We start from the raw sequence: 20,014 nt of genomic DNA, 5'->3' as shown, positions 1-20,014 counted from the left end.
GAAACTACTCGATTAAATTCAACAGGAGAAAATGATATCGAATACATAGAAAGAATCTATAATCACAATAATTCATAAAGAAGACACCAAACCTGAAGAGATTCAAAATTATAGACCACTATACAGTATCTTCTTAATGTTTATTGTAAAATATATACAACCATTCTAGCTACAAGATTGAAGAAGGTATTGATCAATATAATCCATGAAGATCAAGCAGGATTTCTGCCAAAAAGACATTTAAGACGTAATGTGAGGAATCTCATAAACTTCCTGGAATACTATGAGGCACATCCTAAAAAATCAACAGCATTGTTTTTTATCAATGCAGAGAAAGACTTCCACTGAACACGTGGCACACAAGGCTGAAGCCGGAGGCCAGGATGGACTGGCAGGCATGATCCCATCAAGCAGATATACAGATGTAGCAGTATTTGATAGAATTTAAACTTTGCTTCAGGAACCCAATTAATTACGCATTCAAATCATGCAAAATAAATTATTCAATTAATTTGCACCCCAACTAATATCACTCAAATCAGTTCTTCAAACAATTTACTCATTATCCTAATGAATTTACCACACAGATGAGTCTGATCCAAAATCAAATTCTCTTCACATGATTATCCCATTAATCAATTATCACATCATTAACCCCCAATTAAATTGAAAACAAACTTTTGTAAATTAGGGAGATTGTAATTACAATATGTCTTTTCTTTCTTTCTTTCTTTCTTTCTTTCTTTCTTTCTTTCTTTCTTTCTTTCTTTCTTTCTGAACTTTATCATAACTTCCTTCTTTATCTTAATGATTCGCAATTTCTTCCCTTTCTCTACCATTATCACTGGATAGGTAGGCTGAGAGCCTGATTCCCAGCTGTGCCTCCTTGACAGTGGCTGGACTTGATCATCCATAGGGTCCCTTCAGCTCTGCAATTCTAAGAAGATGGTGATTGCTTTTAAAATGATTATCGTTCCGTCCTTTAACTTACTAAAAACTGTCCCCATCTTTGACAATAAAAATGCAACAACAATAATACATGAAATCACTAACAATTTACTCTTCTTTATGATACCACATGTCTGCTGCCTGAGGTGGCTCCATCAATCTGCCCAGGGATAAAGCTGGCACAATTAAGATTTGTGATGTAATGGTAATTTTTGTAATGTGGATGCTTATCATGATGGTGCCCATAGCCAGCCCTATGCCAGAAAGAAGAGTCCAAAGAGGCAGAGGTATGGATTGAATTCTAGCAATTTATGCTGTGACATGAAGCAGTTCTTTTGTAATAGTATTAGTTCTTAAGTGACAGTTCAAAATCAAACCATGCTCAAACATTGCGCCAAGGATAACTTGCAACAATATACTGGCTGGACCTCAGAAGTAAGTTGCAACTAGAGTAGGCCTATTGAATCACTAGGGATTTGATGAGTCAACTCCACCGTAAGCTACTCTTGTTGTCACTTACTACTGGATTTCCACTGCTGTATCATAGTCATGGGGACCAGCTCCCTGCCAGTCCAGGAAATCCATAGCTGATGAAGCAGCAGATAGGTGGTCATTCAACCCATTTAAAAATCTCCAGTGTCCAAGGGAATTGATTCTGCTTTCAAATTAACACCTGTCACTGTTAGGAAGTTCCTCCTAATATTTAGTCAAAATCTCCTTTTTGTAACCTTAATCCATTACTTCTGGTTTTATCCTCTTGAGTTTCAAAATACAAGCTTGCTCCATCTTCTGTGCAGCAGCCCTTCAAATACAGTACTTGAAAATGGCTATCATATCACCTCTCAGACAGAACTCTGGGGGGTTGGGAACTCTGGGAGAAGTTGAAATGGTAATCTGCCGGGCCCCACAGCAATAATTACTTCATAAGGTATACTGTACACTGCTTTATTTTCTGAAGGGACCTTAGATCTTTTTTGATTATTTCCGGAGAGTTGTTCAGCAGCTCCCAGCCTCCTGGCATCATGCCAGGGTAAAGATAAAGCCAGAAACCCAGAATGGGAGGTGCTACACTTGAATGGTAAATATGCCGATAGCGCAATCTAGTGGTTGTTATTAGTTGTAGCAAGTGTCTCACACTTCCATTCCCGTGGACTTGTGCTGGTAACCAGCACTGACTGGATAGCAGGTCCCTTCATGCAGGCACTGTAGAAGGAACTCTCACAGAGGTTTTCATACTTGGCATGGAAATTTGCATTTCAGAGCTAGAGATCAGCCATTCAAATTTGGACATAGGACCTGGATAATAGAACGAGTATCTGAACATGTGCAGAGTGTCCTTCACTTCACAATTGAGTAATGACAACTTGTCCCTAACTATCTGCTGAAGGACTCTAGTTCTGAAACGCTTTGAGCTTGGTCAACATTTTCTGCATAAATCAAGCACTTCCCATATAACTCCCACGATACCATTATTATTGTTTTGTTGTGATTTTTAGTATTGCTGCTGTCACCTTTAAAGTCATCTTCTGTATCCCATTTTACTCTGCCCTTGCTTCTACAACTATGTGGACTGTTTATATAAATGTATGATCTACATATTATACTCCTTGCTTGAAGGAATGGATTATAATCTGCAATAGGCTTCATCAACTTCAATGTTATATGGAGGAAAATAAAACCATCTGTTTCAGAAAGAAAGAAAGAAAGAAAGAAAGAAAGAAAGAAAGAAAGAAAGAAAGAAAGAAAGAAAGAAAGAAAGAAAGAAAGTCTGTTTAGTCTTAAATGTGCCACAAGACTTTATTTTTTTATTTGGCTTTTGTTATAGAAATCCTATTAGTTTCCTTTTCTGACAGTATCAGATCAATGATATGTATATAGTTTTTCTGGATATTCAGAGCAATTGACACGCATATGCATTTGTAAGTCTTACAACAAATTTGTAAACCGGTATTACTATTGTCTCTATTGTAAAGAAGTCAGTGTGGTGTAGTGGTCAGAGTGTCATTTTAGGACTCAGGAGACTTGGGTTCAAATCCTTGCTCTGACAGAGAAACTCAGGGGGTGGGGAGTGAGGACAGAACTGATAAAACCACTCACTAAATATCATACCTAGGAAACCCTGTTATAAGTTGGCATTAAGTCAGAAGAGACTAGGTGGCACATAGCACACATGGTAGATTAGAAGGGCTGGGCAAAAGTGCCTTATCTGAGACTAGTTATTATGTGGTAGAGGATAGATTCCAATGAGGGAGTCCCGATCCAGAGGCTGAGAATATTTGGCCCCCTAGTGTCTGTACCAGTCATCCATCACTAGTGGTCAGGCTGTCTACGGCTGATAGGAAATGGAGTTCAACAACATGTAGAGGGCATGGATTTTCCAAACCTGATTTAAAAATACAGTAGGGTACTGCAGTCACGTCCTGTGTGAGCCAGTTGAAGCTGAGGGTTTTGGTTTTGATTTGTCACATTTAAGGTAGCAGAGTTATTTGTGGTTTGTCATTTCTCTAGTTTTAAATTAGCCTGGTGGTGAGTCTGTTGTCATCTGACTTGTGTAATTTTAGATGCTGGGCACGTTATGCTGCTTATCCTGTGCGATGCAGTTGTATGCATTTACTTATATGTTGCATATACCTAAATCAAGTGGTGGGAAAATGGCCTCAAATGGCAAACTATTTTCCCAAGAGATCACTATTGCCCATTCTGGGCCAAAATAAAGTTGTTTTTTTTTTAATTGGAGACATGACAGGTTGCTCGGGGGGGGGGGGGGGGACAGGCCACAGCCTGTAGGCTTCACTTTGCCCATTCCTTATTAAAGACAACAGTTCACTAAGAATTTCCCTCAGGTACATGTCCATTGGAGTGCAGACGCTAAATGATGTACCGTTTACTGATGAATTGTTTTTTGAACACACATACCTTTTTCCTGCATCAGAGATGCACATAAATATGCTTTCCAAAGATTTAGCTATGCTAGTCTGTTTCAGCAGGTTGGCAAAAGAAATGAAGAAATTTGGGGGGGGGGGGGGACAAAATACTGTAGCACTCTGAAGACTAACAGCTTTATTTCAGTATGGACTTTCAGTCTGAAGAAGTGGATTTTGATCCATGAAAGGTCACTGAAATCAAAAGGTTAGTTTTGAAAGTGATAAGTGGTGAAGGACTTTTGAGGTCCAAAATCTCTGGAGGAACTATGTTAGAAAGGATGTCCTTGAGATTATTAGGGAAAATGTAACTGGAAAAGTGCTTTTTGATGTTTTTATGACAGAGATTTAAGAGCTCAAATATTTCAGATAATAATGAGAAAACATATTCAAGGAACATCCGTTGTGCACCTGTTCAGAAGTTAATTCAGGATTTACTACTTTCTCTTTCTACCCTTGCTCTCAGTGACAGGAGAAGGAACCCTTAGAGGTAAGGAAAAATTGCCCTCAAATAATCTGTCCCTGAGCACAGGAAACCACAGCTGATCATTTGTTGTGACTCTATTCTTTCAGAGTCTCTACAATTGCAACACTGGTAGAAGGATCAGGATGAAATTCTATATATGCAAGTGCAGAATCTAAATCCAGTGCTTTTCCTGATGTGAAACCTCTACTAATCAACTACTTATCAACTTAACAACTGGACATTGTGACATAAGATTCATTCTGCAAGCTGGTGCTGAGGAAGATAATGACGTTGGGACTGCAACTCCCATAAGCTCTAGGCAGCATAGTTAGTGATGAGGGGTGGTATATGCTGTAGTTCAACTATATCAACATACCTCAATATTCCCTACCTTTCCCTTAAACCTGAATGTATGAGCAGTTAGGGTCACTATAATACTTGACTATACAATTAATGTTCTTACATTGACTCTCTTTAGATGGTAAGGGCAATATTTAACTTATCGTATGTACTCGAGTATAAGCCAACCCGAATATAAGCCGAAGTACCCAATTTTACCACAAAAAAACTGGGAAAACGTATTGACGAGTGTAAGCTGAGGGTGGAAAAAGCAGCAGCTACTGGAAATTTTCAAAAATAAAAATAGATACAAATAAAATAACATTAATTGAGGCATCAGTAGGTTAAATGCTTTAGAAAATACTGCCCTTCTGAGCTGCGAGACACACTTCACTGCCTGCGGAGGGAGGACCATACTGGATGCTGTGCTTATCTACTGCTCTACCGCTGTGTTACAAGATGGAGAGAGACGGAGGATGGAGGAGGAAGGTGGCAGGAGGAAGGTAGGTACATAGAATATGCAGAAGGAGGAGGATGGGAGTGTCCTGGAAGCGGAAATGCAGTGTACTTAATCCGAATCATTGGACCACCCACAGAGGCTGCAGGCACCCATAGATGAGTGAGTATGGAGAACACCCGCACTGCAAGCGAGAACATGCAATTTTGACACTGAGTCGAGTATAAGCCGAGGTGGGGTGCTTTTCTGCAAAAAAATGGTGGTGAAAAACTAGGCTTATACTTGAATATAAACAGTGCTTCAAAATGAGGGTAAGTGGCAACTCGTCTTTTGAGGCAAATGGATTGCTTTACCATCTCAAGCTCAGCTGGATCACTTGGGCCTGGGTCCTTACCAGATACTCCCCTTCCTGCTAAAATCCCTGCTTGACATTCTGTGTGGATGCTCATGGGAGAAGATGGAGGAGCAGTTAATATTAAGCCTGACTCTGGCTCCCCACCCCCCACCCCGGGTTGGCTGTTGTATCTTCTGTCTCACTATCTATATGGAGGACTCCAGTCTGCAGTGAAGGCAGGCCTATGTGTTTGGTGGCCATTCTGTTCATTCTAGACCTCAGATGTGTTCCCTGAAGTCCTGCTATATTCCACCACATATATGAGGGGTGATTGCAATATTTTGATAGACAAGATAAGGTATTGTCAGAGTCCAGACTCTCCAGATATATTCCAGGGCTGGCACACATAATTCTGGACTGTTTCTGTAGGCAATGCATCTTTATTTGTTATTGTTCTCCGACCATCCAATACAAGGGTTGTTCTCAGAACTCCAGTGAGATGAACCAAAAGTTAAGTACATTGAAGAGAATAAAGTTAAAAGAGGGCATCAGTTTGCCATGACCTATTTTTGAGAGTTATTCAAGAGGGTTAAGGCAGAAGTACAAAAAAAATTTTTGTACCTCAGTAAAAAATAGTTTACAAAATGATGTAAAAACGTTGTACAAAAATACTGGACTACATCCAGGTAGGATGAAACATTTATAAAAATCATGCCCCTTTGTATTCTTTCATGTTCCTTTCCTTCAGCTTTTCTAACAGAGATTAATACCTTCTGCAGGAAGTCTAAAAGTGGCAGCCCCCTAGGCAGTAGACAGAGACCTGTGAAGTCAAAGCTGTAGTAACTTTAGTAAGTGTGACATGTACTGGGCAGAATGTGAACTCTTGTTCTGTCACAACACAGAGAGAAACACATCTTTGTTCCTTGCTCACGTTGGTGGAGCATAAGATAAAAGCAGAGGGTACACAATATTTGGTTATGAAGCAGCAAATCCTGATATTCTATAACTGGGCAGTGCTCCCCTTTCTTCTGATTTCTCTCTGGTTGGGTAAGTAATGGCTATTTTATTTTATTTTGAAAATGTTGACATTGGGGTTCTAAGTCTGCACCTCTGATTTCTGCTTATGGCAAAAATAAAGATGCAGCTCATTCCCCTTTACTGTACTTTCTAGCATGTAAACAGAGTGAGTCAATATGCATAAGAGCTGACTGTGGAAATGGGACAGTGTTACAGATTCTGATTATTCTATAACCACTTTTTGTAAAAAAAAAAATACGTACAATAAACACAATTTTAGTGTAGGACTGTTGCAGAGGACTGCCTTTGTTGTGTTCAGATGCCCCAGTCTGTACTCGTATAGTTGATGGGGTTTGATATTTGGAAGGTGATAGGTGTTTGTGCATGTAAAAGATACTTTTCTGTTAAAGAATTGTATTCTCAAGGCAAAGAGGGGGTTTGTGCCTTCTTCTTTTTTTTTTTTTACATCTTCTCTTATCTCATCGCCCTTTCCGTTTGTAAACAGGAAAGTATTACGGTACTGTGTTGTATTTTCTCTTAAAGACAGAAGACATTTACCCAAAGCCGGGAAATGTTGCTCTTTTTTGTTGAAAAATCCTAGAATTCCTCTGCCAGACCTGTGTGAGGGTAGTTCCCAAGAAAGGAGTAGAGAGGAGGAAGAGAATATTTAAGAAATTTCACAGCTTCAACTTATCAGAAAAGAATTACAGAAAACACATCCTCCTTTGTATTTCATAGGGCTGACCTTGCTTTTACAAAGTTGAGTGGAGTGATCACCTCAGACAGTTAATTTTGTCTGAAGGACAGCAAATATTCACTTATTCTTTCTCTGTTGTTATACTGTAGGGATGGAGCTGTCATATTCATTTTATTGATGTTTATAATGCCCCAGACTTATATCCAGCATTGAATTTATTATAGGAAGTTCACAGCTATGATAAAGGTCTAGCTCTATATATAGGTCATTAAATCTACCCTACTAAAAAAAGGGACAGCATTGTTTCCAACATTGTGTTTCATGATGCCTTGGCTGACAAGCTAGCATGTGTCTAGAGAGGAGTGACAAGATGGAAAAGAGTCTGGAAACCCAGACCTGTGAAGAACAGTTGTGAGCATTGGGTATGTTTAGCTAAAGAAGAGAAGATTTCAGAGATGATATGATAGCCACCTTCATATATCTCTAGAGGAGGGGAACAGAGCCAACAGATGCAAATTACAGGAAAGGAGATTTTAACTAAACATTTGGGATAATTCATCAATGGTGAGACCTGTTTGACAGTGGAATAAATTACCTCAGAATGAAGACCACTCTCCTTCACTGTGTTTTTTAAAAAAGAAGTTGAATGGCCTTCTGTTGATAATTTTTTAGCTATGGATTCCTGCACTTGCTGTGTTCACCTATATTTTCATTACTTAAAGTTTTAATTGTTATAAACAGGCAAGGGTATTTATATGAGTGAGAAAGATTCTCTGCCCTTATGCTGTGATGAGAAAGATATTCAGCTGTTTTCAGCTATGAATAAAATAATCAGAGAAGACAAATAACCTGTACTTGGTTGAATTGATAGCTGTGAATTCTTTGTCACCGACTGGTTTACCAAATGTATAGGGTGTTCAGGTGTTCGAGAGTCAAAGCACCTAGCAACCCTGCCTCTGTGAAGGGTAGGGAAGTTGTTGGAGTAGATGGAAATTATGGAAGTGAAGGGACAGCAATTTGATAGATAGCTTTATAGGTCAATGCATGCGAAGAAGCAACAGCAGCTCTGATGGTACTATTGTTTTTTTTAGATTGAATTTACATAGACACCCCAGTCTACAGCCAAAGGCTTCCAGCCAGAGCCAATTCAGGACATCTTTATTCCTGAAACAAAGGGCAAAATAAGACCCACCCCTAGCCCTCTATATATAGAATCTGAACAGGCAGCATTTGATGTTACATTACGAAAGACATGGACTGAGAGAGGTCTGTTGGGTGGTATCAGTCTAGCATATATATGTACCAGTGAACTAATAACCTTATGCAATATTTAAAGGAAGCCCTGGCTGCACAGTGACCTTTACAATGAAGTCCCAGGAGTATGGACTACTATGAAGTGTAAGATGTGAACCACTGCTTCCTGCCAAACTTCACACCCATACACCCACATTTCAGATGACAAGGTCTGATATTTCAGTGTGGCAGATAAATCAGAACTGAGGCTTTGCTGCTGTTAGACAGGCACAATCAGCATGAAGTTATGATCAGAAACAAATGACAGGTTTAATCATAATTATGATACCGATAGGGCTAAGGTAGCAGACTTAGGCTTAACATTTACAGCTGTAACAATGAGATAGATAAAAGAGCACAAAAATATTCGAAGTCTAAAATCAGAAAGAGGGGTTTATTTTTAAAATAATTTCCTCTGCTTCCATGATTTTTGGGACAGATTTCAGAAGTCTCATGTTCATTCCAGCTCAAAATGCGCTGCACGGATTTTTTTTGTGTGTGTTTTTACAGCAACATCCATCTAGTTTCAAACATGGAATTCCAACTAGGACATAGCCTGTTGTTTTTATTATCATATTAATTATAGGAAGGGGATGTAGCTTAGTGGACAATTAAACAACAATAGTCAAAATATGTGTGTGAATTGGTTTTAAAGCTGGATTACCATCTCCAGTGCTTTCCAGCTTCAGCCAGAGTTCACTGGCACAGTGCAAACGTTATTGTATTTCTCTTGGTCTTGCACGACATCAGTAGACAAAAAAAAAAAAAAAAAAAAAAAAAAAAAAGGAAAGTAGATGGGCAGGGGAACCAACACCCATCATGCTATTTCGAGAAAGGCAGGGAGTGGGGTATTTTATGTCTGCTCCCACAATTAACTGATCTAAAACCAATTTCAACCATCCCTTCACTACAAGGGATGGTTTAAACCATCATGTCATGTTCCTCTGACATCACAAGACTTAGCTCTGGTCTAAAATATTGCCCATAAACAGTACTTCCTAACCTTGATTCCTTAGATGTTCTTGGACTACAGCTGCCAGAAATCCTGGCTAACACAGACTTCTGGGAGTTTCATTCCAAGAACATCTGAGGACCCAACTTTGGGAATTGCTGCCCTGAAATATCAGGAAATGGGATACTGGCAACCCTAGTTCGATGCATACCCTGGTTTCTCTTCATATTGGATAAAACCCTAGTCTAATTCAGAAAAGTCTGATGAACCTATAAATAACACAATTCAGCTCTCACATCTACAAAATCTCACTGCTTCCTAGAGAAATGTTACTTTCTCTAAATCTCAAGAAATCCTCATCTCTCTTTCTTCCTTTGCAGTGGTTTGTGCTGGAAATGCAGCTCACGGGAATGCAGCCGTCACTGGCACTTCATCAGTCACCACCCACACCATAATGTTTCACAGAAAAAGGACGACCCCTGAACCATGGCTTCCATTTGTGTCTCAGACCCCCAGTAAAGACAAAGCCAAAGAGGGTGAAACCGTCATCCTTGGATGCCAGTTCCAAAGTCCCCATGGCCCATCTTTGAATAACCTAGCCGTGAAGTGGTACAAGGAGGATGAAAAGGGGCAGAGGGACCTTATGGAGAACAATGTCACTGTAGTGGCAAACAACACCCGAGTTTCCATGATAGGGAATTTATCTGAGGGTGATGCATCTTTGATTATCGTAAACGTGACTACCAGCGATCATGGCACTTATTTTTGCCAGGTGATTCTTCCCACTGGAGAAGTGGTAACAGGTGACGGCACAAAGCTCAGGATCCAAAGGGCCATGGGTAATTTTTTTTATTTGTTTGTTTAATCCTTTACTTTCTAAGTTGTGTGCTAAAAAGCAAGAAATACAGCCAAGTCACTTGGTCTGCAACTGTTATTCAACAGTACATTATTTACAGAAATGTTGACTAATGGTCATATGATGTAATGGCCAGATAACTTCTCATTAGATCTGAAACCACATTAGCTGAGGCAAGATTTAGGCAAACATGGCTGAGAATTCAGACCCACAAAAAATAGAATATGCTTATATTGTAAAGACCAAGCACAAAATAAAGAATGTTAGTTCAGAAATTTGAGGATATGAGAAAAGGTCTCATTGGAACAGTCACATGTAATCACTATTTAAGGAATGTCCTTTTCTAATGATGGGCTTTCTGTAACATAGTTTGGCTGTGTGACTTGACCCTGACCATTAAGACAAATGTATAGCATGGCTTTATGCCACATGACTACTTCCCTCAGAGAATCTTTGGAATTGTTTGCTTGGTGAGATTGCTCAAAATCCTGTTAAAAATCTTTATTTCTCCTTGTTGAACACAGTTAAAAAGCAATCCCTGTGGAAAGTGAATGCTGTCAACTAGTTTAACTATCTGATATAGAAAGGTCCTGATGTTTATCTTATAGACTCCTCAGTCTATTCTACAATGTCTGAAACAGAGGCATATTTCTATCATTTCCAATAATTCTGGTTTCTCCTCCTCCTTCTCCTTCTACTACCTACCATTACTATTAATAGGGTAATAATGATAATGATGATGATGATGATGTCCTGTCAAGTTGTTTCTGGTTTGGATATGCTAAATATAGGCCATCAGCATGAGGTGAAATCCATGCAGTGGCTCACACTGTGTTCAAATACAAGGTGATTTGTCATTTGTAGGTAGCTCATGGTGGGAGTAATTGCACCCCCCCAATTTTGTAGTGAAGTGCCCCCAAACCACAAACAATCCTATTCCCCCATGACTTCTAACCAAAGTGTGAACTGTATCCATCTAAAAGCATCCCACTGAGATACAATGGGAGTGACATGAAACACCTATCTTTAGTTATTAGTTTGTTAGTGGTTCACACATGAAAGTCATCAACTGACTGGTGAGGCAACATTCAACAAACAATGTTACACATGTATGTGTGAACTGGTGCTGAATCATATGCATATGAAAACAAAAGACCAGTACTTCTACTGAATCACTAAAAAGATAGGACTATTTGCGGACGGCTGGGCAGAATAAGGTATTGTACTAATGGAGTAGTAAGTAACTAAGTATGTAAATTTACTGAAAATTCCTAGAGAGTTCAGTGGGGATTAATCTCCTGTAAGCGTGTGTAACAGTTTGAAGCTTTATTACTGTTATTGTACCTAAGATTTTGGTTCAACTAAATCCTTGTTATAATTTCTTCAGATACTTCTCCAGGGCCTGGACTGAAAAAAAAGTGCAGAGAAATTGAATAGATTCTATTTTAAACTTGAGTGACACCTAGCGTTCTGTAGTGCAAATACAATGGAGCAGTACAAATTTTGGGCTCCCAATTCAGCAAAGCACTTAAAGAAGCATCAATGCTGCATGGACGATAGAAGTTTAATCTGGTGATTAAAAGAATAAGGTGTTTTGTTTTGTTTTCATTATACTGATTGTAGGAACTCCATTTCTATTTCCATTAAATCAATACTGAACTCAAGATTAATTAAAAGCCTTTAAGAAAATATTTGTTAAAACTAACTTTCTTCTCTTATTAAGTCAAATGGTTTTACAGCATTTTACAATCCTGCATAAAATAAGAAATCTACCTATTAAAATTTTAAGTCCCAAATTTAGGCACCATAATTTATCATTCTCCAGCCCATGCTCCTGTGCATTTAACCCTATCTCACGGTCAAATATCAGCAATCATCCTTCCAGAAAAAGGTCCATATGATTACATCTGGAGGCCAAATGTTTTTAAGGCATAGGAACAAGTTTTTTTTCCTCATCAGATGTCAAAAAGGGAAATCAAGGTTAACCAGAATGTTTCATATTATGCTCTACACTAATATCAATGAAAGGCTCATCCTACACTTGCATTTAAATAGCCCAAACTGCACCACACATGCACAAGAGTGAGGGTATCAACAGATCTGTGGGAATATTTTTTATACTGAGGAGACATAAACTCTAACAATCAAAATAATGTCACCCACAAAACAAAATTCTGTTTAACACAGAGCTGGATCAGAATCTGCTTTATCTTGGGACGAAGGCTGAAATCGTAAAGAAGGATTTGTTGTTGGGACCATATATGCTGCCATATATTCAGTATCATAGATTTCTGATTGTCCGTTTTCCCACAGGATTTTTTGGTATAGAAGAATCTATTGGAACCATTATTGGAGTACTGGCAGCTAGCATTGGAGGCTTGGTTGTTCTGATCATAGTTTTAGTCCCTCATCTGAGAAAATGTCTTCCGTGTGCCAAAAGAACCTCCCACCAAGGTATGGGTAAACCGGATTATCAATTCTGAAAATGTACATGTTTCTGGCAAATGCATGATTCACTTTTATTATTTATTTATTTATTTATTTGGATAAGAGCCACTTCACACAGAATGGTGACTAAAAGGGCAAAAGAGATGGACAATTTTTGTAAATCAAGAGTAAATCTTAATGCCTCATTGGCTGACGTCCTGTTGCACAGCTCTGCCTGCATAAGAGTGGTGACATCATCATCAGAGGAAAATCACTACTGAGTAAAGGCTTTCTTTGGCAATTTTGGGGTGTATGCAGCTTTGTTGCATTGCATATAAGTCACATGTGCTCTGAAATCACCTTTAATCAGCAGGAATTTGCTCCTTCTGTTGATACAATGACTGTTGTACAGGCAGAGCTGTGCAATAAGATTTCAGTCACTATTCTCTACCTGGAAAGCATGTGCATATGTAAGCTTGAGGGAGGCCTTTGGCACATTGTTCTCTTTCTAAGGGAATGTTGAAGATTACCCATATGAATGTCTCCAGGCTACTTGGAATCACAGCATGGTATATATTAGCTTTGAAAGCTTTAGTGTTAGCATCTAAAAATAAAAATAATCTGTTATTAGCTCTTGTTATCTGCATATAAAAATAATGCATTACACTAGTTGTTAGTAACAATACTATGTTGCTATGTTATTAAGTTAGTAGTAATGAGCTACCAACATGAATTTGACCCAACTCTGGGAGGCAATGGAAGACAGGAGGGCCTGGCGTGCTCTGGTCCATGGGGTCACAAAGAGTTGGACACAACTTAATGACTAAACAACAACAAATGAGCATATTTCCTTTAACTTGTGGGCCAAGTTCCAGGGGTGCTGTGCCATGAAGTAACAATACTGTACCCTGCAAACTATTTTGGGAGCAAGCTGGGTGCTCAGTTTACCAGCCTTGGAAGGATGGAAGGCTGAGTGAACTTCAAGCTGGCTACGTGGGATTGAATTTGGGTTGTGAACAGAGCTTTGGCTGCAGTTCATCCACTGCACCATGAGGCTCCAGAAGGGACACTTTCCATCACATGTGGGTAAAGGTGACACTACAGTACAGCCATTTGTCTGTTTGCCCCCATGGTCCCTTATGAGGACTGCCATCTGAGGAGAGTCACGGATGTGCCATTGTTCCCACTTCCAATTTGGATGTGACCTCATATTCCAAAGCCGCCCCCAAGTTGTGAGGAGAAAACATGCAATGACATTCCCAACCAATCTTTAACAACGAAATGGTTTGTGGGAGAACAGATGGTCTACTCTTTTCAGCCTCTTGGCAAACCAGAGTGAAAACACTCCACTAGGCATGTCCTGCCCCTGGCTGTTTCATGTTTGGCCAGGATGAACACTGAGAAAGGGGTCTGCACTTGCAAGACAGCACTCAAGAACCCCCCCCACCTCCCGATAAGTGACTGCCACGCTGCTAACTCTTCCACACTCACTGAGCACAAACTGGGGCCAAGGTAAATCCTGGGCCCTAAATTTTGAAATGGTCCCACATTTCCGGAAATGACACCAAAAAGTTTTGAAATAACATATATTATTTATTACACCCCTCCAAAACTAGCAGTTCCACCATTTTGCAGAACTTGTGTTGTGGCCTCCTTGTTGCCCTAAACGTTATTACTTCTAATAGGTAGGAAGCAGCCTTATACCATGTCAGACTCTTTGAGCACTAGCTGAAGATTATCTGTTCTGACTGCCAGATTTTAGTCAGAAGGAGGTGTACTGTATCAGCAACTTTTTAAATCATTTTTAAGCAACAAGGCCAAGGAGTGACCATAGCACTGTCTGCAGGCAAAGTGTACACTCTGTGACAAAGCTATGATTTCTGTAATTTATTTCTTTGTGGTAAATTTGAAATGTACCATTTATCTGTGAATTATTTATGGCCTCTCTCTCTCTTATTCTATATTTCTTTACTGTGCAAAATAGGATCAAGGGAAAATAGGTGCAAAGTCTGAAAAATTATTTGTCTCTCCTATTGATTATGTGCTGGGTATTTTATTTCAAACGTTTCTCCATGTGGTCCATGACCCCTTTGATGTATGGCAGAAATATTTTATTTATGGGTAACTGTTTTTCTTCTTTAGTTTAGTGTAATACACAAACCTGACCTCCTATTGGGAAACAAGGTGTACAGAAAACCCACCCACATGGACTGGTGCCTACACTAAAACTCCAAAGAGGCATAATCAAAACACTGGTAGACCGTGCAAATCAGAACTGTGAAGCTCAGTTTCTCAGCACGAAACTCAACCATCTGAACCAACCATTCTTGGAATAGCCATTTTCCTGTAGGGCCCAACCTACAGGCAAATGGCTATTCTAAGAATGAAATCACAAGAGCCATCAAACTGAGAAAACAGCACCGAACTGAAGAAGAAAAACAGCTGCCCACAAATAAAGTATTTCTGACATACATCAAAGGAGTCGCAGATCGCATGGGAAAACTTTTGAAAAAACGCAACCTACAAACAGTATTCAGGCCCACCACAAAAATACAACAAATGTTATGGTCAGCAAAGGACACCACTGCAGGGGTATACCGGATATACCTTGCAGTTGTGGCCAGGTATATATTGGGACCACAAAATGCAGCATCCAGAAAGGAATCAAAAAACAGGAAAGACACTGCAGACTAAAACAACTGAAAAAAATCGGCAGTAGCTGAACATGTCCTGAAACAAGCTGGACATGAAATCCTATTTCAAAACACAGAAGTACTGTACAACACCAGCAATCATTATGTTAGACCAGGGGTGGTCAACCCCTGGTCCACGGCCTGGTGCCGGTCCATGGGCTTGCTGGAACTGGGCTGCGGATATGGATCTCCGTCCCCCCCACATGCTCAGTGGGTGTGTCGTGCCCATGGTGGGTGTGTCGTGCTTGCCCACCGTGCTTGCATGGGCGTGCCCCTGCTCCCCCATGCATGGAGCTTGCTCCCCCCAGCCAGTCTGTGACCCCAAAAAGGTTGGGGACCACTGTGTTAGACTACACAGGGAAGCCATTGAAATCCACAAACACCAGCACAGCTTCAACAAAAAGGAAAGGAAAATTAGAAAGATGGACTAATGAATGGGTAAAGAAATATATTAAAGGTAGAGAATACATGAAGTATGAACAATTTCTATTATCATATGAAGTATTCAGAAGACTGATTCAGTAAAGGGTGCAGTGAGTAAAATTTATAGATGCCTGCTTGACTTAGAAGAAGAAGAGAGTGAGAAAGAAGGATTGAAGTTAGTGTGGGAACAAGACTTAGGAAAAAGAATAAATGATGAAGAATGGAGGAAGATGTGGAAAATGAGGGTTTTAAGATTTATGTCAGTTAGAATAAGAGAACATTTTTTCAAATTGGGCTTAAGATGGTATTTAACACGGACAAAATTGAATAAAATTAACACTACTTATCTGAATGTCTGTTGGAAATATGAGAAGGAAATTGGTACATACTTTCATATGTGGTGGGAATGTGAAAAAGTACAAAGATTTTGGAAACTAATCTTTAAAGAACTAAATGACATATGTGAAAAAGATATAGAATTTAATCCTGAGATTGCTTTGTTATCAGTATTTGAGAATGTGGAATATGATAAGATGACTAAAGAATTGATTACCAATTTATTAACAGGAGCTAGACTAATAATAGCTAGGCAATGGACATCAAAATCTGAATTTCAAATGGATGAATGGTATAATGAAATATGGAATACAGCTATAAATGATATGCTAACTTGTAACTTAAAGGTTAAGAAAGGAGAGATGAAAAAGAATAATTTTATGATATATGGGGTAGCTAACAATACCCATAAATCACAGTGACAGATCATCTCTGCCTTTATTCCAACAAAACAACCATAACAAAAAACATCCTGATCACCATAATCACCCAATCTGAAAAGGACAAAAAGCTGATCCCACAGCTAGAAATACTCAACTATACTATACCATAACACAAAGTTCTAACTCCTGTCCTCTGAAGATGCCAGCCACAGAGACTGGTGAAATGTTAGGAAGAAAAACCTTCGGACATGGCCAAACAGCCCAAAAAACCTACAACTATCATGCTTTGTAGGTTATTTTAAAACAGCATTTTTCTCCTAGAAAAGTGTGTGGGGGTTTTATGTTTACTAGATGATGCAGGCATCTGTATGCCTCATAGTCCTTGGCTGTCTGGCAGATCTGTCTCTGTTTAAAAAAAGAAAAACAAACACTGAAACAACACAGCCCAGTTATTTTGGGAAGATGAAGCTTACATGTTCTGTAAACAGGCACAACACATAGAGCTCTTGAAGCAGACTAGGAAAAAAATTATATTGCATTGAGAATTGAAATGCTGAGAAGTGCAACAGTGGCATCTCAATGTAGACTAAGGCTGTACATAAATTTACTTAGCTACACTGAAACCGCTGGGACATAAATATATTTAGGGTATGAATAAAAACTTTGTGGGAGGAGAAATCGTATTGCAGAGTGGGGAAAGGAGAATTAATGGCAGAAGAAATGCCTCTTTCTAACCCTACTTGGCCTTTGATGGACCAGTACAATAGTCATCATCCCTTGCCATTCCACTCAGTCTTGGTATGTTATTGAAAAAATTGTAGCATCTGACTCATTATTCATTGATGTCACTTCAGTGGTATAGCAGTAAATTTTAACATCCAGGTGCTCGTCATTATAGTACTCACAGTCAGCTTCTCTCCCTTCATATGAAAGACCAAAAATGCAGAGCGCTGGATTGATCTGTATCAACAAGTGAGTTCCAACTTGAGATGGACATGAACCTCAGTTTGGAGGTTTGTGCCAGTTTGTACCACAGGTGCCACTCATTCCTTTCCCCCACCTCCCTGGCCAATGCCCCACTCACCAGCCGGAGTGTGCTCCTCTCATCCTCCTCTTCAGCTGTTCAGCCAGTCCCTGGCAGAAGCATGGGCTTGCCTGTCCTGCCTCCTTGTCTGAGTGGGCGATCAGCTGAGGAGGTAGGGCAGGGAAGCCTGTGCTGCTGCCAGAAATTGGCTGAACAGCTGAAGAGGAGCGTAAACTGGCTGATGAGTGGAAGAATCCAGCTGGCGATGTGAGGGAAGGGAACGTGCACATCTCTAGTTCCAACAGTTTTCATTTGCCCCAGAAGCAGGGGAAAATCTAACGGACCCTAACTGCCCACTGAAGACAAAACATCCCTGAAATATTTTACATTACAGCAACGATAGCTTACAACAATATACTGTTTCTGGGAAAATCTATTCTTCTCCAGCTCCTTTGTTGCCTAGGAATCTGAGGACAGCAGCATAAAACAATCAGATTAAGCAGTACAACACCTGTTAAAGTTCATATCTGAATGGTTTATTACATCACTGCAGTTGTCTTTATTCTCTTCTGGGTGCAGAATGAAACGAGACCGAGGTAAATATAAAAAACTGATAAATAGAAACAACATAAGTTCAGCATCAGCAACCCGTAGTGGAGTCAAGGAATCAGATAAATAGTTGGACCAGCCATTCTCAACAGAGGGCCATATGGACCCCTGGGGGGGGGGTCTTGACACAGTTGAAGGGAGCCACAGACTGGACACATTTCTTCACATACCACCTTACAAGTGTGGCATATATAATCCTGATTCCGCCTATATTTCTTTAATATTGTGTTTATAGCTGTAGCCAAAAAAAGAAGTAAGAATGGCTCATTTAGACAGTTTACAGACTTTTGCTGCACTAACTTTGGTTGATGTCATTATAGAAATCATGCTTCAATAGTATGTGCTTTCAGTGAAAATGTAGCTGTAAAATAATTACTTGAGACTTAAACTGTTTTGTTGGTATTCTTTTTTATTTATTTATTTATTTACTTTATTCTTTTTCTTCCTCCTTAGCATAATGTGGACACATGATTAAAGAACAGATGTGCCAAGGACAACATAGGTTTTCTGAATGGAAGCAAAAAGGTTAATTGTTGTGTCCTCCCTAGGTACAATAAAAATGTCTTTAACATCCTTTTAGAACATGTTTCAGATTTTATAAAGCTTATTTTACAAAGAGATGGCACTGTCAGTGTATCCATAGAATCAGCAATCAGAGCCTCTTGTATGTTATTTGTGAAATATTACTGTTGATAAGTATACAGACTACAGGAAAAATTCTGTTGTGTAGCTACATGAGCATAATTATGAGTTATGTTTGTGTTAGCTATGATAGCGCCCAGGTGGAAGTGCTATCCACAAAGCACTTCCACCAGTATATTGTGCAATAACCAATTGCATAATCAAACTGCGAAGTTCCTTGTTGTCAGGCATTGTTACACCTGTTTGAACAGGATGTTGCCCTGTGAAAGATAAGCCCTGCTGACATCACGTCCATCATAATTATACAGTGGCACTATATTCCTTATAGACATCCATCTGGAAGATGTGGGTAGGAGGGAGAACTTGCAGTATGTGGGAGGAGGTGGTTAAGCATCCCACCTAAACGATCTCTTCCAGAAACTGCACTTCTAATTGAAGTCACCATGGACGTTTAAAAAAACAAATACAAACATTTTTGTGCAATTCCACATTAGGTCCTTTCCCAGCACTATTAACACAATAAAAGAGTATCAATATCCTGTGCTTTTGTAAGAGCCAAAACTCTTGTCCTTGTGATGGCTGGTCCTAGATGTCAGCCATCTGAATGTTGATCTATTGCCAATATTTGTCACTCATGTTGATTCACAGGACAATGGCAGCCTGAAGAATCCATAGATGTTATTGATATTTTATATAACCCACACATACCTTGGAAGCTCTTTTTTATGGCCATGTCACTTCTAGATATTTTACTTCAGTCTTTGAGAGGGCAACTTCATGAGAAAAATCAGAACCTCAAAGGTATTCAGAATAGAGATGAGGTATTTCTCTCCTCATGGGTTGAGACTTTGAACAGGTGATTTCTTAGGAAACCTCTCCAGTTTCTGAGAAGTGCTCAAAGGAGGATTTCTTCTAGGGACCACAGAAGAAGTCTAGATAGGACACTAGCGCTTCATAACAAAATAACAATTTACTGTCCCTCAATCCACATTTTCTTCTGCGTATGTAATGTGCCATCTTCTGCTGACCTTCTTGCCATGGATTATCCATCAGTGACCTTTTACTATGTTGTTGTAACGTTGGTTATTCAGTGCTTTTCCTAATACTCTGCCCACCAATTTAGTGTACATTAAAATTATAGTAAAAGAATCCCTATAAACATAAAAATATCTATCTAGGGGAAAAATAGGAATTTTA

General features: G+C 39.4%; 1 protein-coding gene across 2 annotated transcripts; it reads left to right on the top strand.

Annotated features, from left to right (window-relative positions):
- Window positions 1–567: 567 nt before the first annotated feature.
- On the top strand, window positions 568–18,757 carry LOC110074638 (uncharacterized). 2 transcript variants are annotated; one of them, XM_078389955.1, is made up of 5 exons: window positions 568–5,177; window positions 5,271–6,512; window positions 9,805–10,263; window positions 12,594–12,734; window positions 18,629–18,757. In XM_078389955.1, exons 2-5 carry the CDS (start codon window positions 6,443–6,445, stop codon window positions 18,631–18,633), a joined length of 675 nt encoding a protein of 224 aa, XP_078246081.1. In that variant the 5' UTR covers window positions 568–5,177; window positions 5,271–6,442; the 3' UTR covers window positions 18,634–18,757. The 2 variants fall into 2 exon arrangements, with proteins under 2 accessions (XP_078246081.1, XP_078246080.1); XM_078389954.1 differs by having other exon boundaries at window positions 568–6,512.
- The last annotated feature ends 1,257 nt before the right edge of the window (window positions 18,758–20,014 follow it).

This window comes from Pogona vitticeps, chromosome 3 (genome assembly GCF_051106095.1).
Source record: "Pogona vitticeps strain Pit_001003342236 chromosome 3, PviZW2.1, whole genome shotgun sequence".
Lineage (NCBI taxonomy): Eukaryota > Metazoa > Chordata > Lepidosauria > Squamata > Agamidae > Pogona > Pogona vitticeps.
The sequence above is the reverse complement of the archived record's forward strand: the minus strand, read 5'-3'. Positions and strand labels throughout refer to the sequence as shown.